The sequence below is a fragment of the Semicossyphus pulcher genome, unplaced genomic scaffold (genome assembly GCF_022749685.1).
Source record: "Semicossyphus pulcher isolate SPU_LCO1_2020_fin unplaced genomic scaffold, fSemPul1.0.p SCAF_7, whole genome shotgun sequence".
NCBI lineage: Eukaryota > Metazoa > Chordata > Actinopteri > Labriformes > Labridae > Semicossyphus > Semicossyphus pulcher.
Window position 1 is genome coordinate 23,043,752 of NW_027211748.1, and position 23,176 is coordinate 23,066,927.

Below are 23,176 nucleotides of genomic sequence, written 5' to 3' on the forward strand. Positions count from 1 at the left end.
TCTGAAAAATCAGACCGGGAAAAGCCCAAACCGGTGTTTGACTAAGGCACATAATAAGGAAACCACACCTGGGCTGATATTTACCCAGGGGAAAGGAAGCGAGTGGCAATCCTTCACCTTCACCATCCCTCCCTCCACCTCTAACCGAACCCATAGATCACTCTACACTGACTCAAGGACGCGCCCCCAATACACACTTTGCAGGAGAGAGAGAGGGAGAGAGAGAGAGAGAGAGCGAGAGGGGAAGAGAGAGAGGGAGGGAGAGAGAGAGAGATGCAGGTATTATCTGAAGGTGGGGAGTGAAGCGAAGTCGCTGCTGGCCGCTGGGACACCAAAAGAACAGCAGGGGATGTGTTGTTGTGCTGATGGCTTCCCTTTTTCTTCCTCCTATAAGAACTCGCCTCTTCTTCCAAGCGGAGACGCAGGTGTAGCCTCTTCATCCACCCTCCATCCTACTACTACAACCACCACCATCTTCACCAATCTTCCACGCGCCTAGCCTCTCCTCTCCTGTCACCAGAGGAGGGTTTTTACGCGCCGGTTTGGGGGTAGAATAACATCATGTTAAAAGAAATGTGGTGCGTCTCTTTTGTGCGCCGTCCGTTGCCGCCGTTGTGAGTGTGATGCCGGCGCGTGGTCTGCAGCAGCACCCAGCACACATGACTTGAGCGGGAGAGGCGGTTGCAACTACAACACTTGTTCCATAAAGAGAAGACTTATCATAACCATGGCTGACCAGGTAAGGCGACACATTCTCCACCTCCATTAAAGACACCTCGTGCGCTCTGCACAATAGCCTCAAACTACACACACGCGCCAGGTAGCCTAGACTACACACGCTCTAATGTGACCAGCACGAGATCTAATCTTTGTTTGTAAGCATGCATAGGCTACTTTGGGTTCCCTCCGTCATACTGTCTTTGTGGGGGAATTTAGGTCACAATTTTGAGCATTTTTTTCACATAAAAATAGAAGAAAACATACAGCTTGTCTGTGCTACTCAAAGGTGACTTTATAGTAACCTGGTGTGCCTTATAGGAGCCTTATATATTGGATTTTCTGTCACAGTTGTAAGATGGTCCAGTAAGTATTTCTGTAATGTCTTCGCCAGGGTTACAGCTCTTAAAGGTGGTCGATCCATCGATCTGTCTCTCTCTCTACGTGGACCATCTCATCCCTCATAGATTATTTCATAGACCTCTGTATTGAACCACAATGAGCCGCTTAGTAAACATGTTTCGGGAGAATTAAAAGTGCACCAGACATAACTCGGCTGCAGCGGGCGGAGGAGCAGCAGTCAGAGTAATCGGGCTGTTACGAGAGGAGGATAAAAACATTGCCTGTAGTATTAATTTTGTATTGTGCACTGTTGTTTGCCCCAGTTTCATCACAGGCTGGCGAGAGAAGCAGATTAACCCCCGACACGCCGGCTCAGTCCGCGGTCAGAGTTTCCTGTCTCCGCATGTACAGCTGCCCTGAGCGCCGCTGACAATAAAGGCCATGCGTAATTGATTAGTTCGTTCAATTAACCTAATTGAGCTACCTCAGTAAGCCTGTGTGTGTGTGATGTGTGATGTGTGTGTGTGTGTGTGTGAGAGAGAGAGAGGGGCTATAACTGTCACAAGCAGCCACACCTCAACTGCATGTATGAAAAATAATACTATGCTGTACTGTAAAGTCACACTACTATCTACTCAACATAATACTATAGGCCTAATACTGTACTTTACCATACATGCTATACTACTGAAATATGTAAAACTAAACTGTACATTAGAGACCACCACCCTTCATTATACTGCAGTACGTAATACAGCAACATATTGTACTATTTTGTACTCTACTACACAACACATTTGTATCCTATAGCCTACTTACCTGTATAGTACTGTATGCTAGTATGCTATACTATATTATTCTACATGATACTATACTTTAGTATTCTATAAAATGCTATACTATTCTGTACTTTACTACACTTTAACATTCTATTCTTTGCTATACTGTACTGCATTACATTACACAATACTGTACTTCTTCGTACTATACCACACTTTATTACACAGCTGTCTCGGCATTCCGAGGTCTGTTATTTCTTGATAGCAGACCGTTGTTATGAAGAACACACTGTTGCTAGGGATGAGGCTCTAATCACACAATCTGGAGGACTAATTGTAATCATATCAATCCGCCAATCTGACGTTGGTTTGTTTACATTGGGGAAAAAAAGAAAAGAGAGGAATTAGCTGAGAGAAAGCAATAAAGGTTAAAGACGCAACAACTGTACGCCACGACAGAGGGATCTACAAAACTGAAGATGGCACATGAAATAGGGTAAACATTAAAGGGAATGGGATACGGCGGTGTTTAAAGATGGTGAATGGAATAACAATGACGGGACGGAAATCTCAATCAGGTGCACCGTGTCTTACATCACTATCAGTGGAAATTTTTCCATTTAATGTGAGTGATAACAGCTCAGTTAGCTCATTTTAAGAAGGCTACAGAGTTAACCGTTGCTATGGACACGGAGGAACCCCTTCAGGGTGAGACAAGACCTCTCAGCTTCACGTTGTTGGGGTTCCAAACAGGACGGTGCTACACTGCATTACACAATGGCATGCACAGTACTTAAGTATATAATGGTACTATTGCCATACTGAGAACATTATTGAGAATTTAAAAGATGTTATGAAAACAAAGTAAAACCATGAAATGTCTATTGTACAGGAGACAAAGTTACTACTGCACTAGGAACACCTGTATAATCCAACAGTCTAATGCAACATATACAGCCTCACTGATTTGAACCCTAACTGTAAAGTTCATAATCTCAATTGTTTGTAGACACGGTGTCAGAGAGCTGCTGATTCAGCTCAGTGTAATCTGTGCGTCTCTCCTCTTTGATTCCGATGTGAATTGGACCGCTTTATATTCTAACGTGTTGATGTTATTGTCTCTGTCCTGTTCAATTAGGCATCAATACTCTACTTAGCTCTGGCACAGGCACAGGCTTGGCCACAGACACCCAAGGGTGCGACTGGAGCTGGATTAATTGCTGCATTAATATTGATGAGGGTCGTCTGTGGCTGACCTGCTGCGGCTGCATGCCCACACACCATTATGCAAATGCACGCACACACACTTCCTCACACAAACACACACTTTTCTCAGCCAAACTATTGTTCTGGAGAGAACAGCTGACTGCTTTCCCCCTTTTTAATCGCTGGGGATGGAGATAAAGACTTTGTTTTTGACCTATTTTTGTGTGAATTCATGCTCTATGAACACACTGAACAGTTTAGAGACACCTGACCGCACTTATTCCCCTTTTATACACCACTGCGGCCACACACACACACAGACACGCACTACCTCCCTCAGTCTCTCTTAGGTTTTCCTTTGACATGCTCTGTGTCTTCATCAGCACCTTTCTCTCGCACTGCCACTTATCTGTCTCACCTCCACTGATATCGCCTTCCTGCTCATTGAGACATCTGCGCACACACAGTGGAAACACCCCTCCCCCATTCTCCAGTGATAACAATACCAGAATAGAGAGCCCTACAGGCCTGTTTGACTGTTTTAAAGAACTGTAGGCACCAAAACCCAAATGTGTGTTCTTTTATGGCTCCTTTGTAGACTAAAACGTATATCTTTGTGCTTTCTTTCTCTTCCAGTACAGTATGTTTCTCACCACGGCGCCGCCCCTCCGGCGTGGAAGCACACCTCTGCCCGTCAAACACCAGCTGCGGAGGGAAGAGGCTGTGTCCGACGACTGCGATTGGATCCCGGGTTTGGATGAGCCTGCCACGTTGCCTATAAGTGACACAGGGATGCCTCGGGATGAGTCCTTCAGCCAATCAGCAGCCGCCCAGTCGTCTTACCACAGCCATGGAGGGGCGTTGAGGATAGTACTACTGGGACAGAATGGCGTCGGGAAGTCGTCGCTCGCCTTATCTCTGGCCGGGCAGTCGGACAGATCTCTCTCTATAGACTCTGAGACACAAGCATGTGGTAAAGACCTGGATGGGGATTGGTGGGCTGTTATTTTTGTAGCATGCCATGTGCACCTGTGTTAGGAAGCTTTTTAAAACTCATTCTTACAGTTTAATTTTAGGAAAGCTTGATTGAGGCACTCTTAAATCCTTGCTGAGATTTAGACGAGAAGATTGATACCACACAAGGTACTCTACGTTAAATATGTAGCTCGAGCTAGCAGCCAGTTAGCTTAGCTGAGCCTTCAGACAGGAAACAGCTAGCCTAGCTTTGTCTAACACAATCTGCCAGACAGCCCCTCTAAAGTGTTATTATCAATACTTTATATCTTGTTGGTCTAATACGGACAAAAAGTGTAGTTTTGCTACAAAGTCAGTTTACTAAGCTAACCTGCTGCTAGCCTTAGCCACATATTTAGCTAACAGATGTGAGGGTGGTTTCTTAATCGAATTGAATAAGTATTCACCCGCCTTTAAAGTTGTACTCTCGATGATTTCAGTTTTGTTCTCTTCGGCGGCACTTATGGTGATAAACAGTAATTGCGTGAGCACACTTCCCAGATATCCAGACAGTATTACATGTGTGACGTCCACGGTTGGCTCTGGTTGTAACTCTTAAATTAAAATCTTCAAGATTATTACTTTGAGTTTAATTCTCAATACTTAATATCTTGTTTGGCTAATATGTACAAAAAGAAAAAACATCAAAGCTTTACTACAAATTCAGTTTGCTAAGCTAAGCTAACCTGCTGCTAGCTTTAGCCCCATACTTAGCTACAAGATGTGAGGGTGGTTTCATTCTTCTCACATCTGGTCAATAAAGGGAATAACCATACTGTGCCTTAAACTTTTACATATTTATCGTCCATTTTGAAGCGTAAATTAAGTTATGTGTGCTTTGCTGCAGACACCCGTGGCTAAGACTGAGTGCTTAATTGACTTGTGCATCCAACAGATTTCGGCCTTTATGAGCTTTTATTTTAAGCCTCAGTTCCAGTTTGTAACACTGTAAAATATGGAAAACCCAAGGGTGGGGAGGACTGCGAGGCACTGTATGTTCCCCTTTTTGCTTATTCCCTCTTAAAGCTGCAAAAACAGCCTCAATCATATTCTCCTCTCTGTTATGGGCTCCGTCAGCCAGTCAGGATGTCGGTCTGTCATACAACTCTGTGCAACACACAGGATAATCAGCTCTGGTCCTCAACCCGCCAATCAATAAGACAGTGTCACAAAGATTCGACTTCCCCCCTCCTGTGTGAAGCTGACTGACTCCATACAGTATTCATTACTGCTCCTGTAGTACACTCGGATTCTTGCACCATAAAAGGACAAAGAAAAAAAACCCTTTCATGCAAGGAGCGAGTACACGTCTCCAAGATTGTGCTCTTGTCCTCATCTTGGATTTTATCTATGTGCTAAATTATTCCACGAGCTCCACGTCAAAATTACAAAGTGTCAAAAAACACTAATCAACACCTCTTTAATTAACACTTTTATGATTGTTTTGAACAGATGCTGCAGCACCATGTTAGCTCTGAGAGTGGGATACCACCTGTCCACACCAAATAATTACCATTAAAAACAGCACTTATTAACACCTGGAGATTCAGTCGTGCCTTAAGATAGACATGTCATTCATCACGATGGATTTCGTAACCTTTAAAAGCTGCCTTGCACTTTAAGGTAGTGATTTTCTGGGGAGTGTATTGATGCGGTCAGCTGACAGTTTGGTACAATCATTTGGTCGAGAACCATTTTTAGGTTTCACCTTTATTACAGTGTAACTATGGCTTTTCATGAAAATTGTAGCTTCCTGGAGCATTTTCCTGAAAGGATAACTTTGGTGGTATTCTAAACTTTTTTTATAAAGGTCATGAAATCTTTTGAAAAGAACAAAACAGACAAGGAATTGAGCTCATTAATAAATACTGTCTGATATATTTTATTCCTTTTATGCTGTAGAGCTTCTTTGTTACCCAAAACATATTTAAAACTTAGCTTCACCGTTGCACAGGGTGACTTTTTCTCCTTTTATAATGGCTTGCATGGGTAATGTTAATCTACAAAATGATCAGTCAAACCTAAATACACCTTCCTGTTGCAGTTCCCTAATGCAGCAAATGTATATAAATCATCTGAGGGGAAAAGTTGACATTAAATGCACAATGAATCCCATTTTAGTCGTTATTGATAGAAAAGCACAGTTTCCAGCTGATTTAGGAAGTTAGTTGAATAATATAAATTAGAGGTGCGAATCGCAGGTATGATACTGTACGATATGATACAGTGCGATATGATACGATACGATAAGATACGATACGATACGATACGATACTATACGATACGGTGCGATACGATGCAGTGCGATACGGTACGGTGCGATATGATACGATACAGTGCAATATGATACAGTACGATACGATGCAATGCGATACGGTACGGTACGATACGCAATACATGGCCTACAATAATAAAGATGATATACTGCAAGACAGTTTGACAGAATTTGACAGCAACTGAGATGGAACCATGTTTGCGTTTTAGTCTGTATATATATAACTGTAAAAACAAATTAGGACTTTGGATTTGAAAGTGGCTGGCGCATGTCTTAACTTCTTTTCACCGCTGTCCAACATTATCTCGCTGTTTTCTTCTTCTTTTATCCTGCTTTAAACTTAATTTACTCTCACGTTCAAATCAATCAATCAAATTTTTTTGAGAATTTTTTAATATTATTTAGAGAGGGACCCAACATGAATCCACCACGAGCAGTTCTTAGCAACAGACATTACACTCATTCATCATAAGTGCTAAAGATGGGAGGTTCGACTCGAGTTTGTATGAGTCACTCATTCGAGTACTCGTAAATGATAAAAAAACATACTTCGGACACTCCTTCCACAACACTTAATGGGAGCACGTCTCCAGTCAGTGATTAGCAGGTTAATCTTCTCCGCTCTGGTATCATCACAACAACGTGTGCTAACAGGGCTAGCAAATGATGTGATGTGAGACTGTCTGACTGTCTGTCTCCGCTGGCTTCTCCTTGTGCTTTAAACGCATGTGGTTAAGCATCAAACTAGTATTTCTATGATATACATGTTTAACACCACATATCTTGAACAGCACGTTATGGTCGTCTTTTTGGTCAAAGTACTTCCAGACATCACTTTTCCTGGTCACGACTGACGTGGTTAAACTACTTTAGTCGAAAACAACGCATGCGCAGGTGCGCGGGTAGTGTAACAGTACTCGAATATTTGTCCCCATCCCTAAAAGCGAGTAATTTCGCGGGTTTGTGATGCTCGTTCTCCCATGATTGTGTGCGGAAAAAGTGATTTTTGCTTGGTTGGAGTTGAAACAAGCACCAAAGCAGTTGTTTTTCTCACAGGACGAGGCTTATACGGTGGTCTCGCCTCAAATTTGTAGTTTGCAGTGGCTGGTAGTGGGTAGGAGGGGTGAGTCAGTGAAAGAGTTAGTGGAGATGAGGACTTGTGACTCCCGAGTCAGTAAAAAGAGTTGCTCATTTTGAACGATTGACTCATGACCTGCACATCGCTATTAAGTGCCACCGCAAGGAGTCATGAAGTAGTGACTCAGTGAGTCAAAATCGCAGGGAAATCTGTTTAGAGCACCAAATATTTGTAAAGTAAACTATCGATATTTGGCGCCAGCCTAACAATGATTGTATTGCATGAGTCAAGGCGACGATACATTGCCGTATCGATACTTTGTCCCACCCCTAATATAAATACATGTGCTCATTTCTTAAAAGGTTTACATCATCAGAAGGGAAAACAGGCTTTGAGCTAAATGCCACGCAGCCGGTGAGAATTGAAAAAGGAGCTAAAATTACTGGTTTTCTTTTCATGTAGTTATAAAGTGGAGGAACATATGTCTGAAATTGGAAGCAGCAATATTTTCCAAACACACCAGATGGCCAAACAACCCAATTTACACATCTTCAAAAAGTGGTTTAAGGTTTCTGAAGTAGGCCGAGAACATCTATTAGACCTAGATTAACTTGTCAACAAGCTAAGGCAGCACTTAAACCACTGACATGTAGTCAATATTGCAATTTTCTTAGCCTCTCTGATGCATACCGCCACATTCTTCTGTTGCTCCCAGGATTGAATGTTAGTGTCAGACAGTGTGTGTGGTGTTTTTCATCACTCTGTGTGCTGATGTGTTCGATGTGTGTGTGTGTGCCTGCAGGTGAAGGCTACGAGTGCAACGTGACAGTCGACGAGGAGGACAGCAAAGTTATAGTTTACGACAACTGGAAACAGGTGAGCAACAGACAGTCAGCTTCACTTCTCAGACGCTCTGTCTTGTTTGGTTCCTTCAGTGAGTGTCCGAACATTGTCTGCGTGTGCTTCTCTTTCGATGACAACTCTAACTTCCTCTGGTTTTGACAGTCTTTTCTTGTGCTGAAAAAATCGGGAAAAGCCGTTTTTTCAATTTCTTTGATGGGCAAATTATTTGTGTGCGCTCGAGTGTAAAGAGTGTGTTCCTACTTTCCCTTTTGTGTGTGTACGAGTGTGTGTCTGCGTGCTGCACTGAGCAGCGGTAGTCACTGTTCTTGAGCTTTTCGGAGCTCTCTCACTCGGGAAAGTGGAAATCAGTCTCTTGTTAACTTATTTCAATACAAGCCTACAGTTAACGTGGCGAGGGCTTAAACTGCTGCGGCTACGCACCATCAAGCTTTAGGACTGAAGCTAAAAGGAGCCTGTGATGATGATTATTGTGCAGGAGAGTATCTTTGTCTTCTGCAGCAGTCTGTGTCAGAGAGCAGTAAAGCTCCGTGTGACAACGAGAACACTGTGCAAAAATCAAACAGCATGCCGTAATTAATGTCTGTTGATAAAATGATGGAGGAGAGAGCACTCTAATTAGTGTGAGGGCCGGATCATCCCTGATGCATCTTATTCCAGATGTCCACTCGGCCTTCTGGGGCTCTCCCCTTAAGGTTAAATTATTCACACGCAGCTACATTTAGCTCTGGGGAACTCCACGGAGAGCTGCTCGTTTCTTCACCTCTGCACTGTTTGCTCTCTTTTCTCAAAATTTGCTGCCCTTCTTTCCCGCAGCTGTCCTCAGCTGCAAATCTCTCTGCTGCTTGCTCCTCTCTCTCCATTGGCTCTTTGCTGCTGTGTTTAAAATCTCGCTGCGAGTTAATTACATTTGTTATTCTGTGCGTGTTAATACTAGGCAGGGCATTAAGGCTGAAGCAACAGACGCAGGCCAGCGGGAAGCTTGGAATAACTCCAGGGCCGTCAGCAGTGGGGGGAGGCAGAGAGGACTGGACAGCGTCCCAAATTATCCGCCAAATTATGTTCATGTTTTTCTGCTTTTTTTGTGCTAATGCTCACAGATAGAAGACACACACAGATGCAAATTTACACACACACATTCAGATGCACACACAGATGTTGTCCAGCTGTCTAACACGTGTTTCGGCCTTGAACTGGCACAGCATTAAGCGCCGGACCCAAGAGACTTCTGGCCTTGTTACAAGCTGAAAGTGTTCTCCATGGGGCACCCCAACCTACTCCCAAAGTTGCCATAGCAACCTGCAAAGACACACACACATATACTCTCACATACGCACATACAGGGCTGACGTAATCACTCACTCACGCATAAGATCATGCTGGAACAGTCAGCATCCGACGCTGTTGGCTGTCGGGCTGCATGCGCTCTCTGGCCGGCTCGCTCAGCGCCTCGTCATCCCCCTGCGATACAAACTGCCAAAAAAGATGAAAAACTGTTACAGTCACATTCAGCGATTGTTCCTTCAAGTGCTTTCTTGGCTTGACTCACGGGCGATTGACACATGAAGGTTTGGCCCGAGCTGTAATTTTACCAAACGCAGTGCAGAGAGTGGTGCAAAACAAACCACAAGTAGAGCAAAAAGATGTAAATATATTGACTGTGCTGTGACGTGTGTGTGTGTGTGTACGTTGCATCAGCACATAAGGCTGAGAGTCTGCTCTGCCAGACGCTGGGACGTTATGAGTGTTGTTGATGTCACGAGGGTAGGGAGCTTTTAAATAAGTCATCCTCGTGCCTGAAATAGAAACACTGGCACACTTGGCCTTGACCTGGCACGCCCGGTCTGTCCTTCTCCTGTAGACTGACTTTAGTTGTGTAACTTATCTCCCAAACAGCCAGCTGGGCTCTTGTGTATGTAAGGAAGAAAGTTAGATTAAGGTCACTTAGGACCAGAGGGCCTTCTCACCCTTTTCTCCAATGGCTTATCAGTGTGTCGGTGCAGAGAGAGAGTTTGCATTACTATTTAATAGCTTGGAATTAAAATATTTATCAAAGACAACCAAAAGGTACAGCCTGGAGAATGTAGGCCAGTGATGTATGTGTGTATTTATCGCCCATCAGTAAGATGTATTTGCTGCTGCCCTGGAGGAGAGGGTCATTTATTATGTAAAAGCGAATCAGAGAGAAAGTCCAGGATGTAATTTAGAAGAAGATAATCGCTGCCCGATCACATTCTTTGGCTGAATTAGGAGGGGAAAAAAACAACAGAACAGGTTTCTTTGTTGTGTGCAGCGAGCTCCTTCCCTGGACATTTCTCTCTTTCCTGTTTTGTGTTTCTGCAGCCTTGTGAGAGTCGTTCTGGACTATTTACAGTTTCTCATTTCTGGCCCTCGTCCACAGAAGCTATTATACCTTAACAGTTTGTTTGTTTGTTTTAGTCTCCGCTGGGAGTCACTTCTCAATTCATTTTTGTAAAACTCTTTGTGTGAACAAAAATCAAGCCTGCGAAAAAGCTGAATTTATAAAACATCATCATTAGTTTTTATAAGCTTTACCAAAAGTGACAAGTGCTCTTGTATGAGCCGAAATTAAGCGGAGACACATGAGAACATTAGTAAGCTAGCTGTCTAGCATGGTAGTCAATGCTAAAATTCTACTTTATATTATTGTGAAGCATGATTAAAAATCCTCTTAACATATGCCTTTTATAAGCTAAGACTACAACTACATTTCTGTTGAAATCATCCATTATCTATATCACTTATCCTGTTCAGGGTCGTGGGGGGCTGGAGCCCCAGCTGTCATTGGACAAGAGGTGGGGTACACCCTGGACCGATCGTCAATCACAGGGCTGACACATAGACAAAGATAACCTTTCACGCTCACAACAACACTTAAGGGCAATTTAGAGTCACCAATGAACCTAACGAGCATGTCTTTGGACCGTGGGAGGAAGTACCCAGAGAGAAACTGCACGGGGAGAACATGCAAACTAGGAACCTTCTAGCTGTGAGCTGACAGCGCTAACCACTGCACCATCATTTCACAATCATTTACCATCATAATCCTGCTGGAAATTTGTAATAAAATCTAACAATGGAAAACAAACAAGCAGCTCTGGCAAAGGCTGCCCGCCCTACGTGCTGTGGCTTCTGTTATCAGCAGTGATTAAGGCCAACTAACCATGTTAGCATAATAAGCTAGCAGTCTGTTAGCGAGGCATTTCCTTCACACCTCTTACTTCAAACTTTCACAGGTCCACCAGAGCTATCCCCCCTGGCAGACATCGTGTCTGAACAGCAAGCTTGCATCCAACTTGTTTAGTTAGGACATGTTGACAGCCCTTTTTGATGTGCAGTGGCTTGCACCTCCTCGGTCCCCCCGATGTTTACTATCTGCCTAATTTGCTGCTTCCCTTCCGGTCCTGGACAAAGTACACCTATTGGTTGCTGATAATGTTGATGTAATTAAACTTCACTATTTGTTCCAAGACTAAAAACATGGAATACTATTCAACATGTTTGATTTTAACATCAAGACGAAAAAAGACAGACAAAGAGTTTTGTCACAATCTTGCACCAAACAATTGAAGTTACTGAAGCACACACCGACTCCAGCAAAAGTAACAAATTCATCCTGACATTAGAGAGCTGTCAGTAAAATCACTTGAAAAGTTGTTACGTATAAAATGTCTCAAAATGTCATAAATGTGTAAGGATAAAAACCGATCTTCTCATCACTACGGTTCTCTGTAAGCTCTCTGGGGAAAAGCCAACAACAACCCTGACTCCCACACACTGCCGACAAATGAACAAGTGTATGATAAACACTGAACGAGCTAATAAGCCAGGTATGGCAAGCACAGTATACCTGCTACTTAATCCGAATATATCAATAAAAATATTGCTTGAATTTCACCAAAAAAAGCTGGAGCTCAGACTTCTTGGACAGTCTCATGGTGCCATAAATCACACAGCCAGACAGATTATTTGTTCGATTTTTGCATGAAAAAATTCCTAACAGGCTCCAACAGCACAAACAAGTGAAGTTCAGTGACTGTGTGTCTGTGTTGACGTCTAGCAGACAGCCAGCAGTGTCCACCTGTCACTCAAGTGACCACACTTCTATAATTTAATGCTTAATATAATTAAACCAGGTGAGTTATAGAAAAATTCACCCCCCGTACAGTTATCTTGAACATAAAATTAGCTATTTATAACCAAAACGTTTTTGTACCAGGCTGTTTATTATGGGCTTTGGTGGGAACTTACTCGCTTTCGGAGCCAGCCTCAAGTGGCCACTTGTGGAACTTCCGCATTGGGTCACCCATAGAACAGCATCCCTGAAACCAGCAGGGGTTGGGGGATTTGCTAATGGACTCTTCAGCAGAGTAAAGGCCACATGCCGTCATAGTAAAGCTTGAAACTGGGCCATGGAGGGACACTCCCTTCACCACCCCTCTGTGTGTGTGTGTGTGTGTGTGTGTAACTCGGTTAGTGTCCATGGCATGCACCGCTCTAGTCTGCGTGTTGCACTATGTCTGTACGATGATGTCAGCTGCACGAAGTGGTGATGTGGTCATTCATGGTCATCGGTGCTCTGCTTTTGCAGTGCTTACGTGCGTTTGCGTGTCCTGCTTAGCCAGATGGCCTCTGCATTACTCGTCTGTAGGGCAGCGTTGTCTGCGTGCAGCAGTAAGTAAGGGAGAGGAAAAGAGCAAACCCACCAACTCAGCATTCACACTAAGCTTCATCATCCAATTATCAGATTTTGACTGAGCGACAGACGGGTGCCTCTCTCTTCTCTGTCGGCACTTCCTGCTTGTGCTCCTCCCTCCTCTTCCTTCCCCTTTCTTGTCTGCCTTTCAGTCCCTTCCATTCATCAGCCCTGCTTCTTTATTGATCCGCCCGCTCTTTCATTTGGCTCTTACAGGCAGTCACACAGACAGAACTCAAGCCAAAGTGTGTTGGGTACAAAGTTGGGTTTTTAGAGACCATGGTAGCATGAGCGTCCGCTGATGTTTGTGCAGGCAGGTGGAGGGGTGTTTGACCTTTTGTTTCCATGTAAAGGCCGTAAGCTGCTTTACTCATGTATCTTGTTCTGCAAAACAAATGACCGGGGAGCTAATAGATTGAAATAGTTCAGGGTCTATGTTCCAGGGCAGCAGGGAGCGTGTTGTATAATGACGGATACACACACACACACACACACACACGCTTAATCTACAGCCAAACGCCGTGTTTGCCGCCTTTTTTCACAACTGGAAGGAATAATAGTTTGAGTGCTCACACAGCCACGGCATGTTATGCAAATTACGTCTGATAAGTGATTCATTGCCCTCACTGCTAATGGCTTCTGATGTAGTGCCTGACTCGAGCAGGCTGGTGTGCGAGTATGTTCCCGAATGCCTGTGTGTGTTGTTTCTGTGTGAATAAAAGGCTTTTGAAATGTTTGAGAATTCATTTGGAGGTCGTTCCAGTTTAATGACTTGTTAAAGGCTGTTTTTTTCGACCACAGCTCCACTGATAGCTTTGAGAAACTCGGCTGCAGCGTCTCACTGGAACAAACAGTAAGAGCTGTATGCGGCACTGATAAAGACGGGGTTGCAAACCATGCTTCCTGTCAGATTTTATTGGGTGTATTTTGCTTATCTACATCTGCGCCAGAAACAGGAAGTTATGGGAAAATGAATTTTGAGAAGGCCTGTTTTTTTTTTTTTTAAACCGGTTTTTGATGGTAGAACAGATAGTCTTTTCTCACTCCACTGTGAGCCTCCACCATTTATCATGCTGTTTGAACACCTGAATAATCCCCCTTTTCACTGTGTGTAAAACAAGTTAGAAACTGTAGCAAAAAGAGTGTGAGATGAGCCCAAAAAAATATATTTGAAATACGGATATATCCATATGAGCGTATTTTTTTAGCAGTTTAGAACTGACAAAAATACAGCATAATTTTATTATTTTAATTCACGTATTATTAAAAGACCGTAACGTTCATGGATCCGTATTACAAACATCAACAAATTGTGGTCGTGGGGTAAGTAGTGGTAATTTTCTTGAAACTAAAGCCATAATAAAAGAGTCATACATGACGGGCAGCAACATGACACGTCGGCAGAGACTTTCCAGGATGTAGCCCAAAGCAAACATCTCCCATCCAAAATAACGCAATAATTTATTCATAATTTCAGTGTAGAGAGAACATTTGAAGAGCTGCTCAGAATATAAATCAGGTTTCATTATTACGGTTGAGTACTTATGGCTTTATAATAATCTAAGTTTTTGGAATATCTGAATCCCTGTTCATGTTTACTGGAGGGGTAACGCACTTGGACAAAAGGGTGTGGACACAAAAACATTACAGCAATGAACATGGTATTTTATATAGTCTATAAAAGCCTTCAATGTTAGCGGAAGGTTTTCCATTTGCAACCTGACTTTGTGATATGTTCCCATTCAGCCTGTATTGAGATGGGACACTGATGTTGGATGGCCTCCACACTTGACATTCCAGTTTGAAAAAGGTGTTGGATTAAGACCTGACAGCTTTGGTCTGGAAATTTTTACCTTTACTCTGAAAGTCCAGTTCATTTAGACAGGTGAGATCACGCATTCAAACTCTGGTGCGGACCAAACCACCGGACCATGTTCCACCAGAAAAGACAGGACTCGTCCCTTTCCAAACAAACCACGGTCCGGTTCGATTCAGGAAAGAAAATAATCACACTTAAAGTAGGGCCTAATATAGGAAGCAAACCAAAACACTGTGCATTGTGGGTTGTTAACGGATGTTGACACTTGCAGAGACAGACAGCAGCCAGGCAGCAAATGAGTAGAGGACAGACATGGGGGAGCGAAGAGGTAAGGGCTCTGATAGTAATATAATAATTTTTGCTTTAAAATGTTCACAATTCTTTCAACCATTATACTTGTATTCAGCTTTTTGCTATCTTTTACAGTTTTTGAATTATCACTGTTTAAGTTTTATGCTGTTTTGAGCCTTTTTCAGAAGTTAACATTAGTGTGTATTGCACGGAATGTTCGGGGCTAGAGTGGAAGATTTGATAATTAGAGTGGGAGGGCTGTTCAAAATATTTCAAACTTCTTCCAAACAAATTGCTCCTCAGCCCACAATTTTCACTCAACGCACATAATTCACACTCAAAATGTAGGAAATCTTCTCCTATACAGCTGGAAAAACTTTGAAGCCAAACGGATTAACACTTTTGGCACAATGAGCTTCAATGCAAATGGAGCGCCAAATTACTCTCCATCTTCCATAATGTTAAACTGACTTCCACTTCCTCGGGCAAATCCACACGGGAGCACATTTGTATTTCGCTGTGGGATCCACATTTCTAGCATGTGACAGACAAAAAAAAATACATCTTAATGTTCAGCAGACTCTCTACATGCTCACAGTATCATTCTTTTGCTGATACTCATTACTTTTGCCCCTTAAAATTAGCACTATGTAAAGGCAAGTTTTCAGCTTTTCTGCACTTAAATCTACTGTCTAAGCTGTTTAATGACTGCTTGTATCTCCAGCTGTTTGAGATGAGCTAATTAGTGCAGTCAACACACAGTCTCTCTCTCTCTCTTTCCCTCTCTCCGTCTTTTCACCTCTCTTACATTTTCCGAGGAATTTCTTGCAGTCTCACTCTAAGATTCATCTTCCACACCTTCTGCTTCTTCTTCTTCACTTTGAGTTTAATGTTCCTCACATTCAACAGTGTTGAAAACACAGCAGTGTTTTGCAATTGCATTTCAGCCTTCAGCTTTCAGCATTCCCACACATTTTCTGCAAGGAAATGCAGTTTTCCTAGTTAAAGCTACTATCACAATTGCAATACATGTCTGTTGCTCCATTGTTGTCCGTGACAATGTGATTTTCCCTCAAAAGTTCTGTCCAATAAATGAACAGGAGTGTGTGTCCCAAGCGGAAATTCTGATTAATCAGAAAGCAGTTTCCTTGCTCATCAAAACTTTTGGCCCCGCGGTATAAGCTGCTGTGTGAACACAAACCAAAGTTTAGGCAAAATGCAACATTGTAACAATTCGATCTTTAATTCAGATCAAACAAATGGACTTAACGTCGATACAGGAAAGGGCCCACCCTAAACTTTGATCTAAAATGTCCTTACATGCTCCACTATTAAAGCCCCTGAAGCAAATCTTAAGTATTTCCCATGACAATGACTATTCACTGGTATATAAACATAAGATTCTGAATTTATGCATCAGTGTAACACTCCTCAACTCTCCTAATCTACTTCATAAGGATTGTATGGGTGTGGTGTCATTAGAGATGGTAACATAGGTAAACAAGGCGACAAGGCAACAAGCCAGGTATAGTAAGCGCAGACACCTATACCTGCTGATTGGACATGGAAAAAACACCAAAAGGCACCAACACCACAAATATGGCCTAGACGTTAAGTTCAGTGACTGAATTAGATCAGATGTCACCGAGCAGGCAACTAGCAGCACCAACCTGTCAATCAAAGCTTCCATGCCCTTATTATGCATAACTTAAAGCTTTAAAGTAATAATCACAACGATTTTCATTTAAATAAATATGTCACTATCTATCGTCGATTGAGGTAACACAATGGTGATTGAGCCTATGGCCCACTGATCAATGCCTTTGCATTTGTAGAATTACTGACTGGGTGTCTGTGGCGACTATCACGGTAAAAATCACAAGCAGCGCCCAGTTAGTGACGCATTTTCCATCACCCAGCAGTGATTTGGTCTGCTAGAGAGGGTAGGCGGAGCTAAGCGGCTGCTTTTCCGGTCTCTGCAAGTGTTGCGAGTAAACAGTAATCTACTATAGCTGAACAAACAAAGAAAAGATCGATGACTACAGATACAACTTCAACAAGGCTAGGTCAAAATCTAGTATGTGGCTGACCGCATCAGGTCAATGTGCTTTTGTGGGCAATGTGTTAAAAGGACGGTCCTTATGAGGCCAATGACAATGTGTTTGAAAGCAGGTGCACGCTGTGGACCTACTCCCCAAAAAAAGAATCCAGAGCAGTGTAGACAGAGAGTCACGTTAGTGGAGGTCAAATATGCTCCATGATCTGCCGTTGGGATCTCTCTACGGCCGCTTACTCACTTACCGTTACTCACTCAGTCAGTCAGTTATTCAGTCAGATACAGACCTGTGTGTAGGGCTGACCCCAGCTGTTTAACTCTGGTGTAACATTGGGGATAATATATGGGACCTAATGGGGAGCGACTCGCTTTTGGAACCAGCCTCAAGTGGTCATTACTGGAACTGCAGTTTTTGGAATGGCTCCATTTTTTTTTAAAATTTCGGCCTCAAAGGTTGTTGCTTGTCCAAGACAGGACGATGAAACCCGCTAAATCGAATGTGTTGTGTTCACATACTTTTGGCCGGATTATATAGAAAGGTTTACAGACACCAACCGTGAACGTCACATTGCATCCATTTTCAGCGGAAATGGCTTGGTCAGCTTAATGAGTTCTTTGTTTTGAAGACGATATAATTAATATTTCCTGGATGCTCAGATATCTGTGTATAGTCAGGATGGTTTGGAAGATAATTGCATGTGGGCTTGGCATTGGTTTTTGTTTGTTAGTCCATGTAAATGAGTGTGTGCGTGTGGGGGGGTAGGTATTGACAGATGGCCTGCTCTCTGTGGACAGAGAGGAGCTGCTTAATCTAGAGGAGGAAAAAGAGGGAGAGAGTTGGCACTGTCCTGAGTTGCTCTGCCTCGGTTTGATGGAGAGCCGTATTTACCTGCTCCCAGTTTTCCTCCTGAAGCGCTCCATCTTGGCGTCAATCGATGTCCACTCTGTGTTTGTACTCCTTTGCTTACAAAGAATAGTCTCCCTCCCTCTCTCTCTTTCTCTCTGTCTCTCTGTCTCTCTCTGTCTTGTTGTTTCCATTCTTCCTCCTCATCCCTGAATCAGACAGTGACAGGTGGCCGAGCCGGCTTCCACGCCAATGCTTTCCCCGCTCGCTGTCTGTTCCTGTGCTCCGTCAAACAGACACTCTGCCAAGGGGCTCCCCGCGAATTTCCTGCTCCAGGGTCTGATCCGATACTACTTGGCTGTGTGAGACAGTGTGAATTTTTCAGGCGTCTGAATCTCTCTGGAGGGCAGGAAGTTACCTTCGGGGCTGTGGATGTAGGGCAAGGGCATCCACGTACTCACACATACACACCGATGCACAAAATGCAGTCCAGAGCTGGCAGCAGATTAGGTTATCTGCAGGGAATAACACGCTTTCATATTGATTTAGTCACCAGTGTTTATGCCTTCAGAGGCCTATTTCCAGCTGAAGTATAACTTGATTGTGTTTGGTGTGAGTTTTGTTTAGTTTAGCAATAACTCAATGGAAAGTTATAGATTAACACTTGAATAGAAACTCTAATATAATTCTACCATTTCCCTGTGGGCATGTTTACAGTTAACTCAAGTTAAAAGCCTCTGAGCACAAGGCTGTAACACAAACAGTGAACAGAAATACTTTGTTGACTCAGTTGTATAATCTCAGATTTCATTTGAAGACAGTCTGTGCTTCACTACAAAAAAACTCAGCTGGATACAAACAATTTCTCTGTCTGTCTTCTATTAGGTCTAGACTGGCATGACACTGTTTGTCCGGCCTCATGTTTCTGTTTTTGGGAGAAAAATAGTGTGTATTGATTGGACTTGTCCAACTTAAGAAAAATGTCTTTTATTCTAACATTTTCATCCCTGAAGACCCGGAGTTACATTGTTAAATACACAAAAGTTATAAGCCAAAAGGAATTTTGAGGATGCCAATGGTTTCCCCAAATACCAACATTTTTAATGTGAATTAGGTTAAGATGATGTTTAGAAAATGCTCAAGATTTCTGATGTTTCTGATGTCAGTAAGACAGATATTAGCTCCAACTCCTGAGGGACATATCTGGCTCTGCTACATGTTTGACTAAGTTCCTCAAAACAGTCAGTCTGCTGTTTGTTAAATGGACCGTACTTGTATAGCGCTTTTCTAGTCTTGCGACCACTCAAAGCGCTTTTACACTACATGTCACGTTCACCCATTCACACACACATTCATAAACTGATGGCAGAGGCTGCTATGTAAAGTACCCAACTGTCAGTCAGTCATCACATTCACACATTGTTGGCTTTGCCACCGGGAGCAATTTGGGGTTCAGTGTCTTACACCTTGACATTTAGACTGAGGGAGCTGGGGATCGACCCACCAACCTTCCGATTGAAACACACCGACTATACCACTGAGTCACAGCCGCCACCAGTCTGTTACTGGACATGTGGCGTACAATCAGTTTATCAGAACTTTTTTTACTGGAATCAATTGCCAAGTACAGAGTCGCTGAGGGTGATAAGACTGAGGACACAGTGCCAAGGGGCTCCCCATGAATTTCCTGCTCCAGGGCCTGATCCAATACTACTTGGCTGTGTGAATTTTTCAGGCGTCTGAATCTCTCTGGAGGGCAGGAAGTGACCTCAGGGCCTGTACATGTAGGGCAAGGGCATCCACGTACTCACACAAACACACCGATGCACAAATTGCAGTCCAAAGCTGGCAGCAGATTGGGTTATCTGGAGGGAAAAATCATTTATATTGATTTTTATTTGTGTTTATGGCTTTGGAGGCCTATTTCCAGTTGAAGCATAACTTGATTGTGTTTGGTGTGAATTGTGTTTTGTTTAGAAATAACTCAATGGAATGTTATAGATTAACGCTTAAACTAAACTCAAATATAATTCTACGATTTCCCTGTGGGCATGTTTACAGTTAACTCGAGTGAAAAGCCTCTGAGGTCCAGGCTGTAACAAAACAGTGAACAGAAATATTTTGTTGTAATATCTCAGATTTCATGTGAAGACAGTCTGTGCTTCACTACAAGAAACTCAGCTGGATACAAAACAATTTCTCTGTACATCTTCTCATGGGTCTGTTTCATCAACATAGAACCAAACACTGTCGTCTGGCCTCAGGTTTCTGTCTTTGGGAGAAAAATAGTTTGTATTGATTGTGCTTGTCCAGCGTAAGATGAAATGTCTTTTTTGTTTTAACCTTTTCCACCCCGGGGCCTGGTGTTGCATCCTTAAATCTAAAGTTAAAGTAAATTCTTTTACATCATGTGGTCGGCCGGGTGCGTGTGCATCACTTACCTGGGGAAGACATGGCACCAAGATACACTGGGAAGAAGGCAAGCCGACGGAGGCAGTGTGATGCTTTGGGCAATGATCTGCTAGGAAACCTTGGGTCCTGCCTTTCATGTGGATGTTACTTTGACACGTACCACCTACCTAAACATTGTTACAGACCAACCCTTCATGGAAACAGTATTCCCTAATGGCAGTGGCCTCTTTCAGCATGATAATGCGCCCTGCCACACTGCAAATATGGTTCAGGAACGGTTTGAGGAACACAGAAGCAAGTTCAAGGTGTTGACTTGGCCTCCAAATTCCCCAGATCTCAATCCAACGGAGCATCTGTGGGATGTGCTGGACAAACAAGTCCAATCCATGGAGGCCCCACCTCGCAACTTACAGGACTTAAAGGATCTGCTGCTAACGTCTTGGTGCCAGATACCTCAGCACACCTTCAGAGGTCTAGTGGAGTCCATGCCTCGACGGGTCAGGGCTGTTCTGGCGGCAAAAGGGAGACCTACACATTAGGCAGGTGGTCATAATGTTATGGCTGATTGGTGTATGTGGTTCTTTTTCAGCAAAATGCTTGACTACGTTTGCTAATATTGTGGGTCTTCTGTTTGATGCTAGGCATGTATCATACAGTTTGTTTGTCTGAGCTGTTTTTGACAGAGAAATCTGCTGCCTATTGAAGGTTTGATGAAGAAGGTAAAACAGAAACAAGCAGTAAAGTTTTAGGCCATGAATTCTAACAAAAGGGCTGAGATGCTGGAAGGCTTTGGGGATTAGTTGGGTGATAATTCATGGTGGGTTCATCATGAGCAGCCTTTCATATCACAGAGTCATTTGACCTATTGTTCTCCTAAAATATTTATGAGTGGAGCTTTAGAGGCAGTACTAAGAACCTCAGGGTTAAAGGTTGATCTTCTTTGGTCTTATTCTGAGCTAAGTCAGTGAATCATATAAAGAGCTACCATGCTGTGTGACACAAATGGTGCATACCTAATCCACATAACCAAAGGCTTCAGGATTAAACTGAAATTGCATTTTAGTCTGCGGTTCACAACCACTGAGAATTCAATTCACTAAACCCTTGACCACATGGCAAAGTCTCTGCGTATCACATCACTCACCAACTCAGCAGCTGATACAATAATAACAAGACATTATTATTCAGGGACTGTGATAAGTAAGGTCAACAATGATCAGCTCATAGGGATTAGGCCTTAGATGCTGCCTGGATATCATAATTTTGGTTGAGATTTCACTCAAGGTACAGACAGAGGAACCTCACCATGAGTTATGCAACATCCACCACCTTCAGTCCAATTTAAATATGGCTGACAGAATCAGGGAGAGGGAAGAAGAGAGGACAAAGATGGTCTCGGGCAGTTTCAAGCTGCTGTTTTCTGCTAGAGCCACTCGGGCTAATTGAGCTTCTGTGACAGGAAGCCCCGATGGGATGTTGCTGGTCACTGCTAAAAGGGTCAGGAGATTCAAAGTGAAGCGTGACGTGCATACAGGCAAGTTGTGCAAAGCGTCGTCTGCATCCTCTCATGGGACAGTGATAAAAACTTGAGTGGTGGTGGCTGCCTGGCTTTGGCACTGATGTCCTTTCAACTGCTAAGCCGCAGAACAACAAAAGAAGGATTTGAGGTGAATCTGGGTTTAGAAATTGTTGATTTTTAAAGCCGTGTAAAGGATCTTGTGTAAAGTATCAGAGCACACTGGCATTCAGCACTTACCCAGCTGTCATTGGATCTCTCCTTTATTTATTCAGAGCTAATCTGCCCCTTTGAGGTGTTGTTTTATTAATGTGTATGTGTGTTTCTTTGTCCCCAGGACCTGTCCACTCTGCAGTGTGATGTGTGTATCCTGGTCTTCTCCGTGACTGACAGGCGAAGTTTCCACCGCACCGCCCAGCTCCGCCTCCTCCTCAGGGAGTCCCAGCCGCACACACCAATCATCCTGGTGGGCAACAAGAGCGACCTTGTCCGCTCCCGTGAAATCAGCGCCGAGGGTAGGTGGACGGGGGGGTCACGCTCTGTGGTGGAAAACTGTCATGCTTGCACGCAATAGGTTGTTAGCTGAACCTGTCCCCTGAACAGGGATTGTCAAGTCATAGCTTAGCGAACATAACGCGGCATGGCAGGCCTGTCAAGCTATGGATTTTTCAGTATGCTGATGCAGTGTTCATGTGGAAGAGTAACACTTTATTTTTAGAGTGGGGAGGTTGGTGTCTTCTGGGGTATTTTAAAACTAAAACACAAACCAAATGCAAGGAATGAATAGAACATAATAAACTTCGGCTGTAGGCTGCAAATGTTAGCTCGTTCTGCTAACTAGCTTGCTATCTTTTGGTTGTAACCTAACCAAAGATTCTCTTTAACAAAGATAGCACATTACAAGCTACAAAAATGAACACAAAAGGTGTACACTTCCCGTCTTCTAAGTGGGCATGGTGTCTTTTCCTTTAAAAAAACAGGTAAAGAGCAACTTGCAGGTTAAATGTTTTACAACATTAATACTGTGAAAATGGCAGTGTAAAAGGTTAATCCTTGATTTCTTATTATTTACGAACATAAGGGCACAAATTTAAAGGAAGAAGTGGCCGTTTTCAGTGAAGCTGGTAAAAACACCTTTTTTTCCCAACATTGCGTCCAATTACGTCCGACTCTGGATAAGCTCAACGTACAGTAGTAGGTGCAGTGGGTCTGAGCAGTCGTATCGTATCGTGTAGATCAGTGGTTCTCA

The 23,176-nt window shown here is 43.2% G+C and overlaps 1 protein-coding gene across 1 annotated transcript in view; it reads left to right on the top strand.

Moving 5' to 3' along the window:
- Positions 1–482: 482 nt before the first annotated feature.
- The window catches only part of rem2 (RAS (RAD and GEM)-like GTP binding 2), a 42,586-nt gene continuing 19,892 nt past the window's right edge, over positions 483–23,176 (top strand). The window contains exons 1-4 of the mRNA XM_069684978.1: positions 483–739; positions 3,681–4,017; positions 8,214–8,287; positions 22,265–22,442. Of these exons, the coding sequence (XP_069541079.1) occupies positions 728–739; positions 3,681–4,017; positions 8,214–8,287; positions 22,265–22,442 (601 nt within the window). The 5' untranslated portion in view covers positions 483–727. The remainder of the gene's footprint in view (positions 740–3,680; positions 4,018–8,213; positions 8,288–22,264; positions 22,443–23,176) is intronic.